This window comes from Lepisma saccharinum, chromosome 18, assembly GCF_977018435.1.
Source record: "Lepisma saccharinum chromosome 18, izLepSacc3.1, whole genome shotgun sequence".
Classification (NCBI taxonomy): domain Eukaryota; kingdom Metazoa; phylum Arthropoda; class Insecta; order Zygentoma; family Lepismatidae; genus Lepisma; species Lepisma saccharinum.
In genome coordinates, this window is record NC_139246.1 from 5,486,785 (window position 1) to 5,502,011 (window position 15,227).

The 15,227-nt window shown below is 42.4% G+C and overlaps 1 protein-coding gene across 1 annotated transcript in view; it reads left to right on the forward strand.

Moving 5' to 3' along the window:
- Es2 (ess-2 splicing factor homolog) overlaps positions 1-15,227 on the forward strand; it is a 63,085-nt gene that overhangs the window by 24,630 nt on the left and 23,228 nt on the right. The window contains exons 4-5 of the mRNA XM_083140661.1: positions 5,039-5,142; positions 6,166-6,325. Of these exons, the coding sequence (XP_082996787.1) occupies positions 5,039-5,142; positions 6,166-6,325 (264 nt within the window). The remainder of the gene's footprint in view (positions 1-5,038; positions 5,143-6,165; positions 6,326-15,227) is intronic.

A 15,227-nucleotide genomic window follows, 5' to 3' on the forward strand; every position in this document is an offset into this window, starting at 1 on the left:
AGGACAGCGGACCCCTTGATCATACCCATCCCTCTCCTCTCCTTCTCGCCTATGATGTCGAAGAAGGACAAAGGGGACTTCCGTAATCGCTGATATTTAGAGTAAATACAAAATATCACTTGGTAGTTTGCTTTTCCCCCAGTGTGATTTGATTTTTTAAAATTTTGATTTGGTGATTTAAGTCCACTTCATGCACAGTAATGCTAATCGGGACAGTTTAAAGTTTGATCCGAACCACTTGTGCCTCCACCGGGTATCGAACCTGGGATCCCTTGATTATAAGGCGGCTATGCTACCACTGCACCATCGTTCCCCAGTGTGACTGGACACCTTCAGAGTAAGATTAGGCGACTTAGCTCTTTTCTGTCAAATTGAATATGGCAACACTGATCTGTATCCGGTAAGGATCACTGGCAACTGCGCCGGCTAAACAGGCATGACAATTAACCTGCCTCCTCCTCCCGCCGTAACAGTCTTTGCTGCTACGCGAAGTCTTCCTTGTGGTGGCTCAGGGCCCTTTCCTCATGGTGCCTGAGCAGGGTACCGGATCAGTCCTCCTCCTCGCTTTTGTCGGTGTTATTAAAAATGTCAGTCTGCAATGTTTACTTTACGACAATATTACCAGTTTATGTACGTAATAATACACTGGTGTGCAAAACCTAAGGACGAAAGTAAGATTCGAATGCTGTGTCAGTTACAAGCGGCATAGATCGGTGAAACTTGAACCATACATACAAAGTAATGTTACAGTATGATACAGGAAAGAACAGAGAAAAACACGTGATGATCAGAACAGAAAATGATATTTTTACGCATACACCGGAAATTACACGGAAGGCACTGCGACTCATGATGGCCCGTGACATTAAAGAAGTAATGAAATTGTCCTTAGAAGGGTGTGTGATCACCACGGACAGCGATGCATGCTCTGCAACGTGCTCCCATGCTGCTCACAAGGTTGGTAATGAGTTCTTGTGGTATAGTAGTCCATGCCTCCACCAGCACTGTTGTCAACTGTTGGATGGTTGTTGGTGCATATGGACGTGCTGCAAGACGTCTCCCCATTGCATCCCACACGTGCTCGATGGGATTCAAGTCGGGGGAACGGGCAGGCCAGTCCATACGCCGATATCCTCTCGTTCCAAGAGCTCCGCCACTTGCGCTGTTCTATGCGGTCGCGCATTATCATCCATTAAGATGAAGTCGGAGCCGACTACACCTCTGAAAAGACGCACGTGGGGAAGGAGAACAGTGTCACAACAACGTTGACCGGTGACTGTACCGCGTTCAAAAATTTGGAGGTCGGTACGGGCATGCAACATTATGCCTCCCCACACAAGAACACCTGCACCACCAAAGCGATCATGCTCGACAATGTTCCTAGGTTCATTGCGTGTTCCCACCTCTCGCCAGACGAGTGTACGTCCAGAATCACTACTCGAACTGAATCTGCTCTCGTCTGAGAAGAGAACGCGACCCCACTCCTCCTCGGTCCAGTCCTGATGTTCTTGGCACCACCGCAAACGGTGCCGCCGATGCGCGGGTGTCAACGGAACACAACGTAATGGCCGTCGGGCAAAGAGACCACACCTATGCAGTCGAAGTGTAACTGTGGATCGTGAGATTGGACGAATCGCGGTCCTGTTAAATGTGTTTGCAATTCCACCCGCTGCTTGACGTTGGTCCCTGCGTGCCTGTTGCACAATGTAGGGGTCGTCCGCTGCTGTAGTTGACGGTGGTCGACCACCATCTCTTCTTTGCACAGCAGTGCCTGTGGTTCGGAACGCTCTCCATGCACGTGAAACAATGCTGTGGGAAATCCCAAACTCCTGGGCCACACTCGTCACACTTCGTCCTTCTTCCAGTTTCCCGATGATTCTTCCCCGTGTGAACGCATCCAAATGTTATCTCCGGGCCATGTTGTTGTGAGTAACACCACCACAATGCACCTTAACAGCCCTCTGACTGACACACACTGTCTCGTCCCATTCATTCAACTGCTTCGTGTTGTTGGAGCTGACCCATTCGGCGCAATGGTCACGCTGGCGTCATGCCATGCAACTTCTTGGTACCTGTGCATGTGTAGACAACCACTGGCAACATGCTGCCGGGCTTTCATTCATTTGCACCGACTACGAAATATTTTATGTTACTTTATCTATCTCGTCCTTAGGTTTTGCACACCAGTGTATTTTAAGATGGGTTCTTCAATTGTTTATATTTTGGTGTTACCTGCGGTAACAGCGGAATCTTCTACCTAAACTTCGGCTCATAAACAAGATGAATGAATATAATATCTGCTGTCTGCATTTTCACTGCAAACAAAGTATACAAAAAATAGTTTAAGTAATGACCTAATGTGAAGGGGGCTGACACAGTTCCAGGAGGGACTCAGCCCCTCTGGCTACAGCCTGATTGCTGAGGCTATGTTGTTCAGATACACTATCAGGGTGTCTATTCATCGTCATCCTACACCGTTTCCTGTCGCTGGCTGGGTCAGCATAGAAGTCGAGCCTCTCCACTTTTTCCTCATCTTCCACCACTCCTCTCTTTCCACAGTGTTCCAATCTTGTCCTCTTCTCCTAACACTCTCCGCTATCTGCTCTTTCCACCAACATCTTGGTCTCCCCCTTGGCCTTGTTCCCACTCCTTGTGCATTGTAAACTCTTACTGGTAGTCTTTCTGCATCATTCGTCTTCATATGTCCGAACCATCTCATCTGTGTCTGATCTATCCTGTCCTGAAGCTTCACCACCCCCGGGGGGTCTACCAGTCTGGAAAACCTGGAATCGGGAATTTTATTTTTTTCTGGAAAAGTCAGGGAAATTTACTATTTTCTGGAAAGAATTGTATTTTTGCAGATCTTGTACAATAGAGATTATTTAAAAGTTTGTATGTTGGCTGCAGCAGCTGGTATTCGTTCAATGACAAAGCATGCGTTACATCTGGAGCTTGGAGTTTCTGTCTCCATGTTAAACAAAGATCTCTGTCCATAACAAATGCTGTCTGAAATCTTTCTTAATTTACAGTTGTATGCTCATTTAACTTTTATTTATATAACAATTAGAATTGAAATTTTCACAATTAGAGAAGTTATAAAATTCTCACACACGTGAGAATCTGAAGCAAAATATACAAAGCTCAGGTAAAATCTTATGATTGATGAATGAGTCCCAATGAAGCACAACTGAAGAACTTTAAATGCATCTGTCTGCTCATAACCCAGGCTGTTGCAGCATTTCTCTTTCAGCAAGGATCACATATCTATTTGCTTGTCTGTTTCTCATTTTAAATATGTTTCCAGGGCTGGTGACCAACTGCATTGCAATATTCAAAACTATATTGGAATTTTTAAGTAGCTGCAAATTCGCTAGAAAATCCTTTTCCGTACAATACTGGTGCAAAACTTAAAATTGGTATAATTCCCAGGATAATTAGATGCCATGAAAACATTGCTCTGCATTTGGGGAGATCCTGCAAATAGTGTGTGGTATTGGTGAATAAATTCCAATTGATATTTCAGTACAGATACAGTAGCCGCAGTATTGGCTCAACCCTAATTGTTCTCTATAGTTAGTCTAGAGCAGAGATCGCCAAACTCCCAAGCCATGGAACTACTTTCCACTTCTGAAAATACATAACAAAGTACATGGAATAAATAAAGATATGAAAAATAGTTTTTTTTTTGTTCATAAGAACTTTTAACATGTAATGAAATTATTCTTTAATACATGGATGGGGCAGTAAAGATGTGCTACATTAAACTCTAATTGCAGGATCTTGGGAATCTCATTTACTAACTTCTGATATAATTGTAGATAATTTTAGGTTGATGTCTTGTCTCCCGCAGCCTGATAGGTGTAGCGAATCAATTTGTTATTTTGATTCATCATTGCACGAAAATTAGTTCTTATTGAGATACCAATATTTGAAGGGCTCGGGCGTAAAACATGGTGACATTTTTTACTTACAAAGTAAAATGTCCCATTCTTAAATTTTTGAGTGAAATTGCCATGTTATGCAATTTGCATTGGATTTAGTGAAGCTTTCTGAAATTGGTAAATACAACTTAAAACAATTTATCCACGGCAAAGGTTCTAATAACTTTTTTCTTAATGAACTCAGAAATGGCCAAAATGTCACTTAACCATGTTTTGCACTCTAGTCCTTCATTTGATACAGTAAGACAAATGAATGTAACTGGCACATAAGATTCTCATTTTCAACTTTGCTTAAAATGTTGTTATTGTTATTGGTGCATGAGTAATCTTCAATGTCAAGATTTAGTTGTTTCATTTTGTCAAGATTTCACCTGTCATGTGAGTAAAATCTACATAACTTTGCAAAAATGTCTCTTCAAGATTGCTGCCAGGAGCTGTGTAGTATGTAGCTGACCAATCACGAGCTACTGATAACCTATGATCAAGTATCTGGCTATCCTTGTTCTAGAGACTATGTTAATTACTTTAGGAAAAGTGGTTTAGTTTTGGTACCACTGTCTAAACCACCTCAGAATGCGGTGTGTGTGGAACAGGTGCATGGCGATCTTCATTTTTCTGCCACAGTGCCCGGTGCCTGTTTGGAAGAAGACGTCCACCCCCGCAATGCGCATCTGCACCAACCAACGCTCCATGGTATACTATAATTGCCAGATTCCCAGCTCTCCACAGATGTAGGTATGTCGCACATACACACGTGCATTCTGGCAGGGTTGCCAACTATCCTGTCTTTGATTTTTAACACAATATTTCCACTATTTCGGCAGTGGGTGGGTATCCATCATGCTTGTTATCACCTGAAGCAGACAGCTGAAACTGGAAACATTGTGTTAAATTTATACCAAAACAGTAATAAAAGTAAGTGAAGCCTTATCAGTTATAGTATTTTTTCTTAGAAACATTGACACAAGCCGTACGTAAGCTATAAATTGATTTTATGTTTTTGTTAAAAGCATTTAAGTTACAACTTTTATTTATGTTCCATAGAATTGTTCTGTTATTCTTCATTCATAAATTATTATCCTTTTTTTTTCTTTCAGAAAACAAGAAGAGCCTTGATGAATACCTCCACACCCACACAAGTGAAGATAATCAAAGTTTTGAAGAAATTATGGAGCAGGCTGACTTTAAGCACAGGCATAAGGTTTGTCCACTAGTGTGTCATGTGTATTTTATATTTTGTGCAGTTTTTTTTTTGTAGTCACATTTCTAGTCACATAAACATGATAAGTAAATTTGAAGTAAATGTTCTTGTGCTGCTGTCTTTTACTTTTCTGTATCGTACAACTTTATTATTCAGTTTCTTATTAAACAGAGATTCTGGGGGTGATCAGCCAAGTGAAATCGACATTTATGTCCAACATTTCGAGGACTGGCATAATTCTCTTCCTCAGGCAGGGAAATGAATGAAGATACACGTAATCGGTGTTGTATGAGAAATACATACATAAATTATTCTACAGGGTGGTCCAAAAGTGTGGAGACACCTGAATAAATGTTGAATGATTACTGTTCCACAAAACTAATATTGTAGGTTTGTAATAAGGATGGGGGAAAATGTTATAGGGCATATGATGATGATGGCCGCCATCTTGAATTCAACTTCAAAATTTTAAATGGGAATGATATGATATATCAAATCACCTAGAATTTCACAAAAAATGCACTGGTGAAGGTTTTTTCTACATATCTTTAACCAGTAAAATGTTATGACTGAATTATTGTATCAATTTGCTCCTTTTCGAGGTGTCAGAAAAAAGCATTAAAATGTCTTGAACGCATCAGTATCGCAGTAACATTTCAGGAATGTTGAACCATTTTAACCACCTTTGCCCCCACACTATGCTAAACCTTATCTACAAAGGGAAATATTAGGAATTTGCCTCCCCTCCCTGGTTTTGGAACCCAATCGCTGCCACCGAATATATGTATCATATATTTATTTTGGTTCGTTTCAATAAGGGTTGAATTTTACTTGGTCTACTGTATCATATTAAGACACCCAAAGGGGAAGGGGGGGGGGCAAGTGCAGGTGACCTGTTCCCCTGCCCGATTTAGCACCGTGCACCACTGGTTGCAGTATACCAACTACTTGAAACCCCAATAATCATTTTGGGACACAGTCTGTATACATCTCTTCTTACTTGCATAATGTTTTCTTTTCTAGTATTCTTGGCTGTACGAAGCAGAGGAAAAGTGCATCGAAGAGAGAAAGAGACTGTTGGATGTTCCTTGCATTGAAGAACAGGCCAAGGGGGTTGAACGACCTTTGAATTTGGATAGCTGGGGCTACAGGAATAAAAACTTCATTATGTATGTACCTGATGGTAAGTTTTTGTGGAAGCATGATTTCTTGTAAGAAATTATGCAATTTACAATAACATTTTGCGTCTGCAGAGAAAGTTATGATTCTTTGAATTTGTAACTGAAAGTGTATTACTTTTCAAGAAATCTTTAATATGTAATTTATATTTTTTTTTTGTTATATTGTGCAAAGTTCTAACACTTACTTATTTTTATGATTTAAGCAGATACCTAATCAATATGCTCTGTATTTCCAAACAACATCTCTAAGCAGATGGATGTGGGTGACTTTTATTATGCCAGGAAATTGGTTTTGTAGCACCTATTCACGAATATGGTGCTCTCAAAAACTCAATATGCTGACCAAGGCAGAATTTTTTTTTTTTCTAAAACCTAAACTAAACGTTACGTTTCAACCTTCTAGCAAGGTCTTCTTTGGACTCTGTACCAAATACAAATGAAATAAGGTACAGGAAGATGTATGTATATATACACAAAAATCTCCCCTCTAGACACAAGATTGGAACATTCCTTTCCAGGGGTTCCAGCAGGTGGTCTTCTCCTGTCAACTGTTGTTTCACCTGACAGGCGATTTAGATAAACATTTCCTTTCATCTGGAAAGTGGTTGGACTCCTTATCTCACGCTCTTTTTCCTTATCCTTCTCTCTTGATTCCTCTTCCTTCTTTTCTCCTCCTTCGCTCTGCGATCCGCGTTTGCGAGAGAGACAAAAGACAGACGATATATTCGGGAGTCGAATGGCTTCGTCTACGCGGCTGGTCCAGGGATACGTGCCTCCAGGTTACGTTGCCGAACGATAGGATAGGTTAACCTAACCTACTCACCCACTCTGGGCTTGATTGAACCTATGAAACTACTCTGCTGTGCAACCTGGACGCACCCATCCCCGTGCAGCTCTACGCTGTCCTCCAGTGACCATTAACATGGAGGATGTCCCCAGTAGACCAACATCCATTCCGAGGAATGATTGCTGGTTTATCATAGGGACTTTCAGCCTAGTTATTCCGGAGCGAGAAGTACGCTTCCCGGACTTACCCGCCCAAATATGAATTGATAAATCAAGATGTTGGAAAGACACATTTAATATTCGGGGTATTGTTACATTTAACTATATACAAGCACTGCACAAACTTATAGGTTTGATTTTACATATGGAACCAACAAATGGGTAACAAAAACATGGTACTTACATATTCTGCATTCACCTTATCACACCTGGGCCTTGTTGCACACACTTGTCACTCCAACTATAAATGGGGAGATTTTCTGTGAATTTACACTAAAAATATAGCAGTATCTTAAGACATATGGGTATTGTCTTGCAAATGAACTGTTTCAGGGAGCTATATCACAAAGGATGTGCCGATTAATTATGGATGTCTTTGGATACAAAGCATCATGGTTTCCTGAAGGCTCATTGTCCTCACCATGTGGTATTGAAAATTTCCGACTTTTCATGGATATTGGTTCCATGCACTTTAAGGCACTTTAAGTGCTGTAATTTGTCCATATTATACACTACTGGACTATTTCCAAGCACTTAGTAGCTATTTCACATGTTTTAAACACAATGGCTACTCCATTGTCCTTTCTCCACTGGCCTACTCTGGCCCAAAACTTGGAGCGATGTGAACTGTACCAGCTCTTTACAAAAAGTGAAATCAAGATGGCTTCCTCACATGTTAAAAGCTATCTCAGTTGTATTGTCTGGTAGCCACGCCCATGAGGCCATCTGATTGGTCCACAGCACCTTGGGTTACTTGCCTTTATCTAGTACCTAAAGAAATCCAATAGATGGCAGTCTAGTCGGGGCTAGTTCCACTGGCACTCACTAGGTGGCTCTGGTGCTGTGAGACCGATTGTCTTTTGTCAAAAACATCGATTTTTTGATGTTTTTGTGGTTTATTTGTACTAATAATTGTGGTTTGGAGTTATTTTCAGGGAAAGCAAGTTAATTTGTGCTTGCACAAGTGTTATCCTGAAAATATCTGTATTAATAAAAAATTTGCATGAAAAGTAACATGTGCTCTCTGAATTCTATCTATCAACAAAAGGTTGTTTTTTTGATAACCAATGAATTTTGGTCTGGGGCTTATTATTTACTTAATATTTTGATGTTTTATCATACTTTTACTAATTAGGCCTAATTTCTGTTAATCTTAACCTATCTGGGAATGTCTATTCCTATTAATTCTACCTGAATTGAATTGGGCTTGTACTTTGGTTGGAGTGGAGTGCTGCCTGTATGTATTGGGGATGTATACCCAACCTTTGGTTGGTTATACATATCCCGGGCCCTCGGGAAAAGAAAAAGGATACGTGAAGCGGATCATTTTTCTTTACCCTTTACTACACTATACCCAAATACATACACAAAAATATTTATATACACACTGAATCGTTATGACCACGCTGGTCCGAAAAGAACATATACATGAAAGAAAAATAAATTTGCAATTATTCTTGCCCGTCACTTGGATATATGTTTGAGATATTGTTCTGTTCGATATATATCGAACGATTTCCTAGATGATATATACATGGTTAATATAACACACACTTAAAAGTTTTCAATAAATGATTTTAGTTATTCATGTTATGTCTGCTTTTTGTCGCACTAAATACAGTTTTTGTATTCGAACTGAATTGCTTAGTAGTTTTTAGGTACGTATCTAATGTCTCTGCCCCTCATTCACTTGAGGGTGCAGTACCTTCAAAAAATGTTCACCATACACCTTGGTATGTTGTCCACATTTGATCACTTCACAATTGTTCTTCAATATCTCCTTAGGTGGAGATCCCTGTCGCCTGGCTTTGTGCACTTTGCGTTGCCATCAAAGGTTTTTGTTGCTCGCTTGGCCGAGCAATGCTTCGACCTGGCTGTCCATTGGGATTGTGTACAATCTGTGGAATGCACTCATTTTGTGAAGTTTGTAGGTTGTCATGGTGGTTCGTTTCTGGATGTCAATGTTCGATTACGAACCCCTGACACACTCCCTGCTTCCCCATATTGCTGGAACGCTGAAAAGATTGTCTCTAGTTCCCGGTATAATATGCTTGGGGGTCTGCTGCTGCCTATGACACCGTGCACTTTTGTGTGTTTGCTCCGGGGTTTTGTGGTGACACTGAGGGGGAGTTGGAGTGATGTACTCACTGGCCCCACTTCACACGCAGGCTTTGACCTTACCCTTGTTGGTTTTGGGTTGTTTCCCATAAACAACCCTATATGTTTGGGGGTGCTCGCATATTTCTATTACTGCTAACCCTGGTTTGGTCGAACCTAACCCATCGGTAGTGCAAATACCCAATGATTGCTACACAATATTTCGCTTGATTGGTGGTGAGTGATTTAGCATAGATTTACACTCATAGGGAAATAAATCTCTATATGATGGTTGGAATCAACTTTTGTGTCCAACAAAGAAATTTTCTTGGTAAGCAACAATGAAATTACCCTTTATACCACAATGGGATTGCCTTGGCATATAATACTGAAATAATACTTTCGTACACAACAATGAAATAATATTTTGTATACAACAACGAAATTGACTTTTATACTCAACAATGAAATAGGCTTTTGTATACAACAATGAAATTGACTTTTGCATACAATGATAAAATAATCCCTTACACAATCTTGACATGAATTTTTCTACCCTATGTACAAATGGGCGAATGTCACAGACCAGACAGAACCTCATCCACAAAACCTCTGACCTTTAACATATATTAATACTAGTGTTCGAAAAATGTGTAGCTTTTTCTCCTCATCTTGTACCTGTTGTACACTCCTATCCGTGCGTCTTACCCTGGATGCGCTAGAGGGATACCAATACCTCTTATGCGACTAATACTATAGCGCAGGAGCCGTACCGTCGCGTACTTCTCTCCTAGGTCCTACTGATATCGGGTTTAGGAAGAAACGTAGAGCTGACGAGCAGACATCTACAGTTTCCATGGGGAAGTATCACAAGGGTACGAGGGTGGAGCCATTTGTGCGCAGTTACTCATCTTACCAACAGACTAAGCAAGTCGTAGGGAAACGGCTGCACCCCGTCGGGATTGAGGTTGAGTCCTCGTTGAATTCAGAGGCCCCTTGGCTTGAATTAACTTCTTTGAGGTACTCTCGATGCTAACACCGGATGTAGTAGTCTGAGCTTCTCAATGTAATGACTATACACCTTATAGCTACACCTCCACAACTTCATGTTATTCACATGTTGGTTGGGTAGGCTCTTACCGCTAACACAATGAACAAGATTAAATATATTGTCTGTCACCTGATCACTACAAACTAATGGACCGAAGAAGGTGTGGAACAATTTGTGGGTCTGTCCCTCTAGAGCTTTGCTTTGGAGATGGGATTTAAGAAAAACTAAATCATACAGTTTGATCACAGTCCTGTTTTGCTGTGATTCATTTACCTTATCGTTGGCTTTGTTTCGCCTTTCGGCTGTCCGGGATACAGCCATGAACAATTGCTGATCCCATTCGGTTTGTTCACCTGTAGGAATATGAAAGTGTTCCATAATGGGGTTCCTGAGTGAATTCTTTGGCCCTAACTGGGGACCATTGTCTACTATGATTCTTTGGGGAAGTGAAAAATGTACAAAACATATATCAATGAGTTTCCTCACTTAAATTCCATGCTTACTAACCGAGTAGGAATTGTTACACCCTGGCCACCATCACCCCCAGCGAGAATAGCACAGGCTAGTTTCCCGAGGGTTGCTCATAGGGCAGAATGGCATTCATCTCACTCTGTTGAGATTCCATTTGTTTACCCTTGGGTGTGTGACCTGGTTTGGTGAACCATTTTACCTCATCGAGTGCATTGAGTATGGCATCCATACCTCGTGGGCTGAAGTGAACCAGGTCGGGTCTCATGTTTTGACCGTAACCCATGGTTTCTTCGAACAGCGACATGTTCATTTCTTGGCCCTTGTGCACAAATTTCGATGAGGAATCCAGAACCCTTACATTGCTATTATCATCAAGGGATAATATTTTTGCAATTAGTGAGTCATACATGGCCCAGAACCTGTGTCGGTTCTCATTGGCTAACCTGGGAACTGGTGGAGGAGTCAGAACAATGACCTTCTGAGCACCTTTCCTCTTTAGGGTGTAAATGATATCCTGGAGGTTCCGGAACACCTGGTTGGTGTCCTTCCCTCGGAGCATATCATTTGTGGATACCATTAATAACACATTTTTATAAACACACTTTTCCCTTCTCAAAGCACTGAGCAACTGCGCTGAGGTTTGTCCAGATATGCAAAGTCCGATGTGGTAATTACCATCACTGTCTCTTTGGACAGGATACCCGAATTTTCTTTGCGCAAGACGTGACAACATTGAGTCACCTACTGCCTGATATTGATTTATCAGTGGAGTGTGCTTGCATGAATCTGAACATTGTGGGACAGGTTTAGGTTTGGCATCGCCCTTCCCCACGTCAGGACGTTGCCTACCTAGTTTCCCTGGTTGTGCATATTTGGATGCACCTCAGCGAGATGCTCGGAAGACCCGTGTGAGCTGGCGGAACTCTTACGCTGGGACGTTCCACCCTTTCTCCGGTCTACCTTGGTTCTGTTTGGGTACTCCTTAGGCCGGGAGCCCCTCGCAGATTTGCACATGTGAGCGTCCTCCTTTTTGGACGAACCGCTCGCTTCACCCTGACCACGACTCACATAGGTCCGGTTAATGCGAGTCGTAGTTTTCCCGTAATTGGGTCGTGCTGGCCTTGCAACTTCCCTCTCAGGATATTGTGGCACTTGCACACTCTCATACCGAAGTATGGAGTTGGCCACCTCCTGAAGAGAGACGAAGGGAGCCAGGATTAACTGGTCCTTCAAGCTGCGCGGCAGCTGTTGCACAACGTGGGTGAAAACCTGGTTGTCGGCGATTTCTGGCAACGCAAGCCTAATCATTTTGACTTGGCGCCAGAAATATTTGTGCACTGATCTGTGCTGGGACGGGTTGTACCTTTCGTTGAGAGCCTTCGCCAGGGAAGAAGCTCTCCACCCATCCCCTTGGAAATATGAGAGGAACTGCCTTTTAAAATCCGAGTAGGATTTGAACTTTCGTTCGTTCCTCTCGTACCACTGCCCTGCCTCGTCCCGTAGACAGAACGAGATTATTTGGAGGGCATCCGCCAAATCTACCTCCAGGAGAGTGAGATCTCTCTCAAACTCCTGCACAAAATCTGAGGCCAGCCTGTTCCCCTGCCCGTTAAAGGTTGGGAGCTGTTTGAGATCAGCAAACCTAACCCTAGGTTTGCTCTTGTTCCTCCTCCGGTTCTTCCTCTTCCTCTGGCTGCGGACTTCGGCGTCCGAGCTTTCGGAGTTGGACTCCGGGGAGTTACCAAGTGGGTGGTACTTGTTAGGGGGAGACACATAGCCACTACTCTGGTCAGTGCTTTCGTAACCCTTAGGTCGTCGTTTGGCTTTGTGCAAGGCATGGTCGACAGACACATTCCGTGCAGGTGAGACGGGCTTGGTAGCTGACATGAGCAGAAGGGCGGACTGAGTAATTCGTCTCTCCATCCCTTCCAGGCAAGCAAGAATCCTCATCAGGCTTGCATTGTCAGACCCTTGTTCTGCTGGCAGCTGCTCCTCACCAACCCTTTGTTGTGAGGAGGTGCGCTGCTCAGTGACTTGGCCCTCGGAAATGCATACATGCGAGCTGCGGCCTTCCGCCTGACAGTTCGGCATTTCCTTCCTCACTTGCTCGAGAACCCTGTTCTCGATCGTGACCATGTGGTCACTGCAAGTGAGCTCTCTGCATATGTTTTCTAGGGCATCTAACCTCCCTAGAATCTGAGCTGTGGTGGTCTGATTGTCACCGCCTTGCACTTCGCCAACGAGTTCCCTCAGTTGCGAAATCTGGCCTGACACTTGTGTAAAATCCCTTTCTAACCTTGACTCTAAGTCATTACACTGGATCTCTATTTGGTTAATTCTATTGGTGTTGGTCGCTACTTGCTTTGTTAACAATTCTGAGGTCTTCGTGGTGGTATTGTGGATGGAGTCCAGTCTGGCCTGGAATTCCGTCCTTACGGCTTCAAGTTTCCTATTTACTTCCGCCGATGCCTTGGCAAATTCCCTACCCTGAGCATCAATTTTCTGACCCTGCGCTTCAAGTTTCTGACCCTGCGCATCAAGTTTCTGACTAACCTTTTCAGAGACTTTCGCTTGCTCCTGGAGCATTGCCACAATGAGGTCAAGTTGGGGGTTACTACTGGTACTTGCACTAATGTTGGGTGGGAACCCACGACCCGCTGGCCGTTCCAGCGACCTTGATCTGGTATTCATATTTGGGGAGTGCCGGTATTGAGTCTCATAATCTTGCGATCCGCGTTTGCGAGAGAGACAAAAGACAGACGATATATTCGGGAGTCTAATGGCTTCGTCTACGCGGCTGGTCCAGGGATACGTGCCTCCAGGTTACGTTGCCGAACGATAGGATAGGTTAACCTAACCTACTCACCCACTCTGGGCTTGATTGAACCTATGAAACTACTCTGCTGTGCAACCTGGACGCACCCATCCCCGTGCAGCTCTACGCTGTCCTCCAGTGACCATTAACATGGAGGATGTCCCCAGTAGACCAACATCCATTCCGAGGAATGATTGCTGGTTTATCATAGGGACTTTCAGCCTAGTTATTCCGGAGCGAGAAGTACGCTTCCCGGACTTACCCGCCCAAATATGAATTGATAAATCAAGATGTTGGAAAGACACATTTAATATTCAGGGTATTGTTACATTTAACTATATACAAGCACTGCACAAACTTATAGGTTTGATTTTACATATGGAACCAACAAATGGGTAACAAAAACATGGTACTTACATATTCTGCATTCACCTTATCACATCTGGGCCTTGTTGCACACACTTGTCACTCCAACTATAAATGGGGAGATTTTCTGTGAATTTACACTAAAAATATAGCGGTATCTTAAGACATATGGGTATTGTCTTGCAAATGAACTGTTTCAGGGAGCTATATCACAAAGGATGTGCCGATTAATTATGGATGTCTTTGGATACAAAGCATCATGGTTTCCTGAAGGCTCATTGTCCTCACCATGTGGTATTGAAAATTTCCGACTTTTCATGGATATTGGTTCCATGCACTTTAAGGCACTTTAAGTGCTGTAATTTGTCCATATTATACACTACTGGACTATTTCCAAGCACTTAGTAGCTATTTCACATGTTTTAAACACAATGGCTACTCCATTGTCCTTTCTCCACTGGCCTACTCTGGCCCAAAACTTGGAGCGATGTGAACTGTACCAGCTCTTTACAAAAAGTGAAATCAAGATGGCTTCCTCACATGTTAAAAGCTATCTCAGTTGTATTGTCTGGTAGCCACGCCCATGAGGCCATCTGATTGGTCCACAGCACCTTGGGTTACTTGCCTTTATCTAGTACCTAAAGAAATCCAATAGATGGCAGTCTAGTCGGGGCTAGTTCCACTGGCACTCACTAGGTGGCTCTGGTGCTGTGAGACCGATTGTCTTTTGTCAAAAACATCGATTTTTTGATGTTTTTGTGGTTTATTTGTACTAATAATTGTGGTTTGGAGTTATTTTCAGGGAAAGCAAGTTAATTTGTGCTTGCACAAGTGTTATCCTGAAAATATCTGTATTAATAAAAAATTTGCATGAAAAGCACATGTGCTCTCTGAATTCTGCTTGTCCACAAAAGGTTGTCCTTTTGATAACCAATGAATTTTGGTCTGGGGCTTATTATTTACTTAATATTTTGATGTTTTATCATACTTTTACTAATTAGGCCTAATTCCTGTTAATCTTAACATATCTGGGAATGTCTATTCCTATTAATTTTACCTGAATTGAATTGGCCTTGTACTTTGGTTGGAGTGGAGTGCT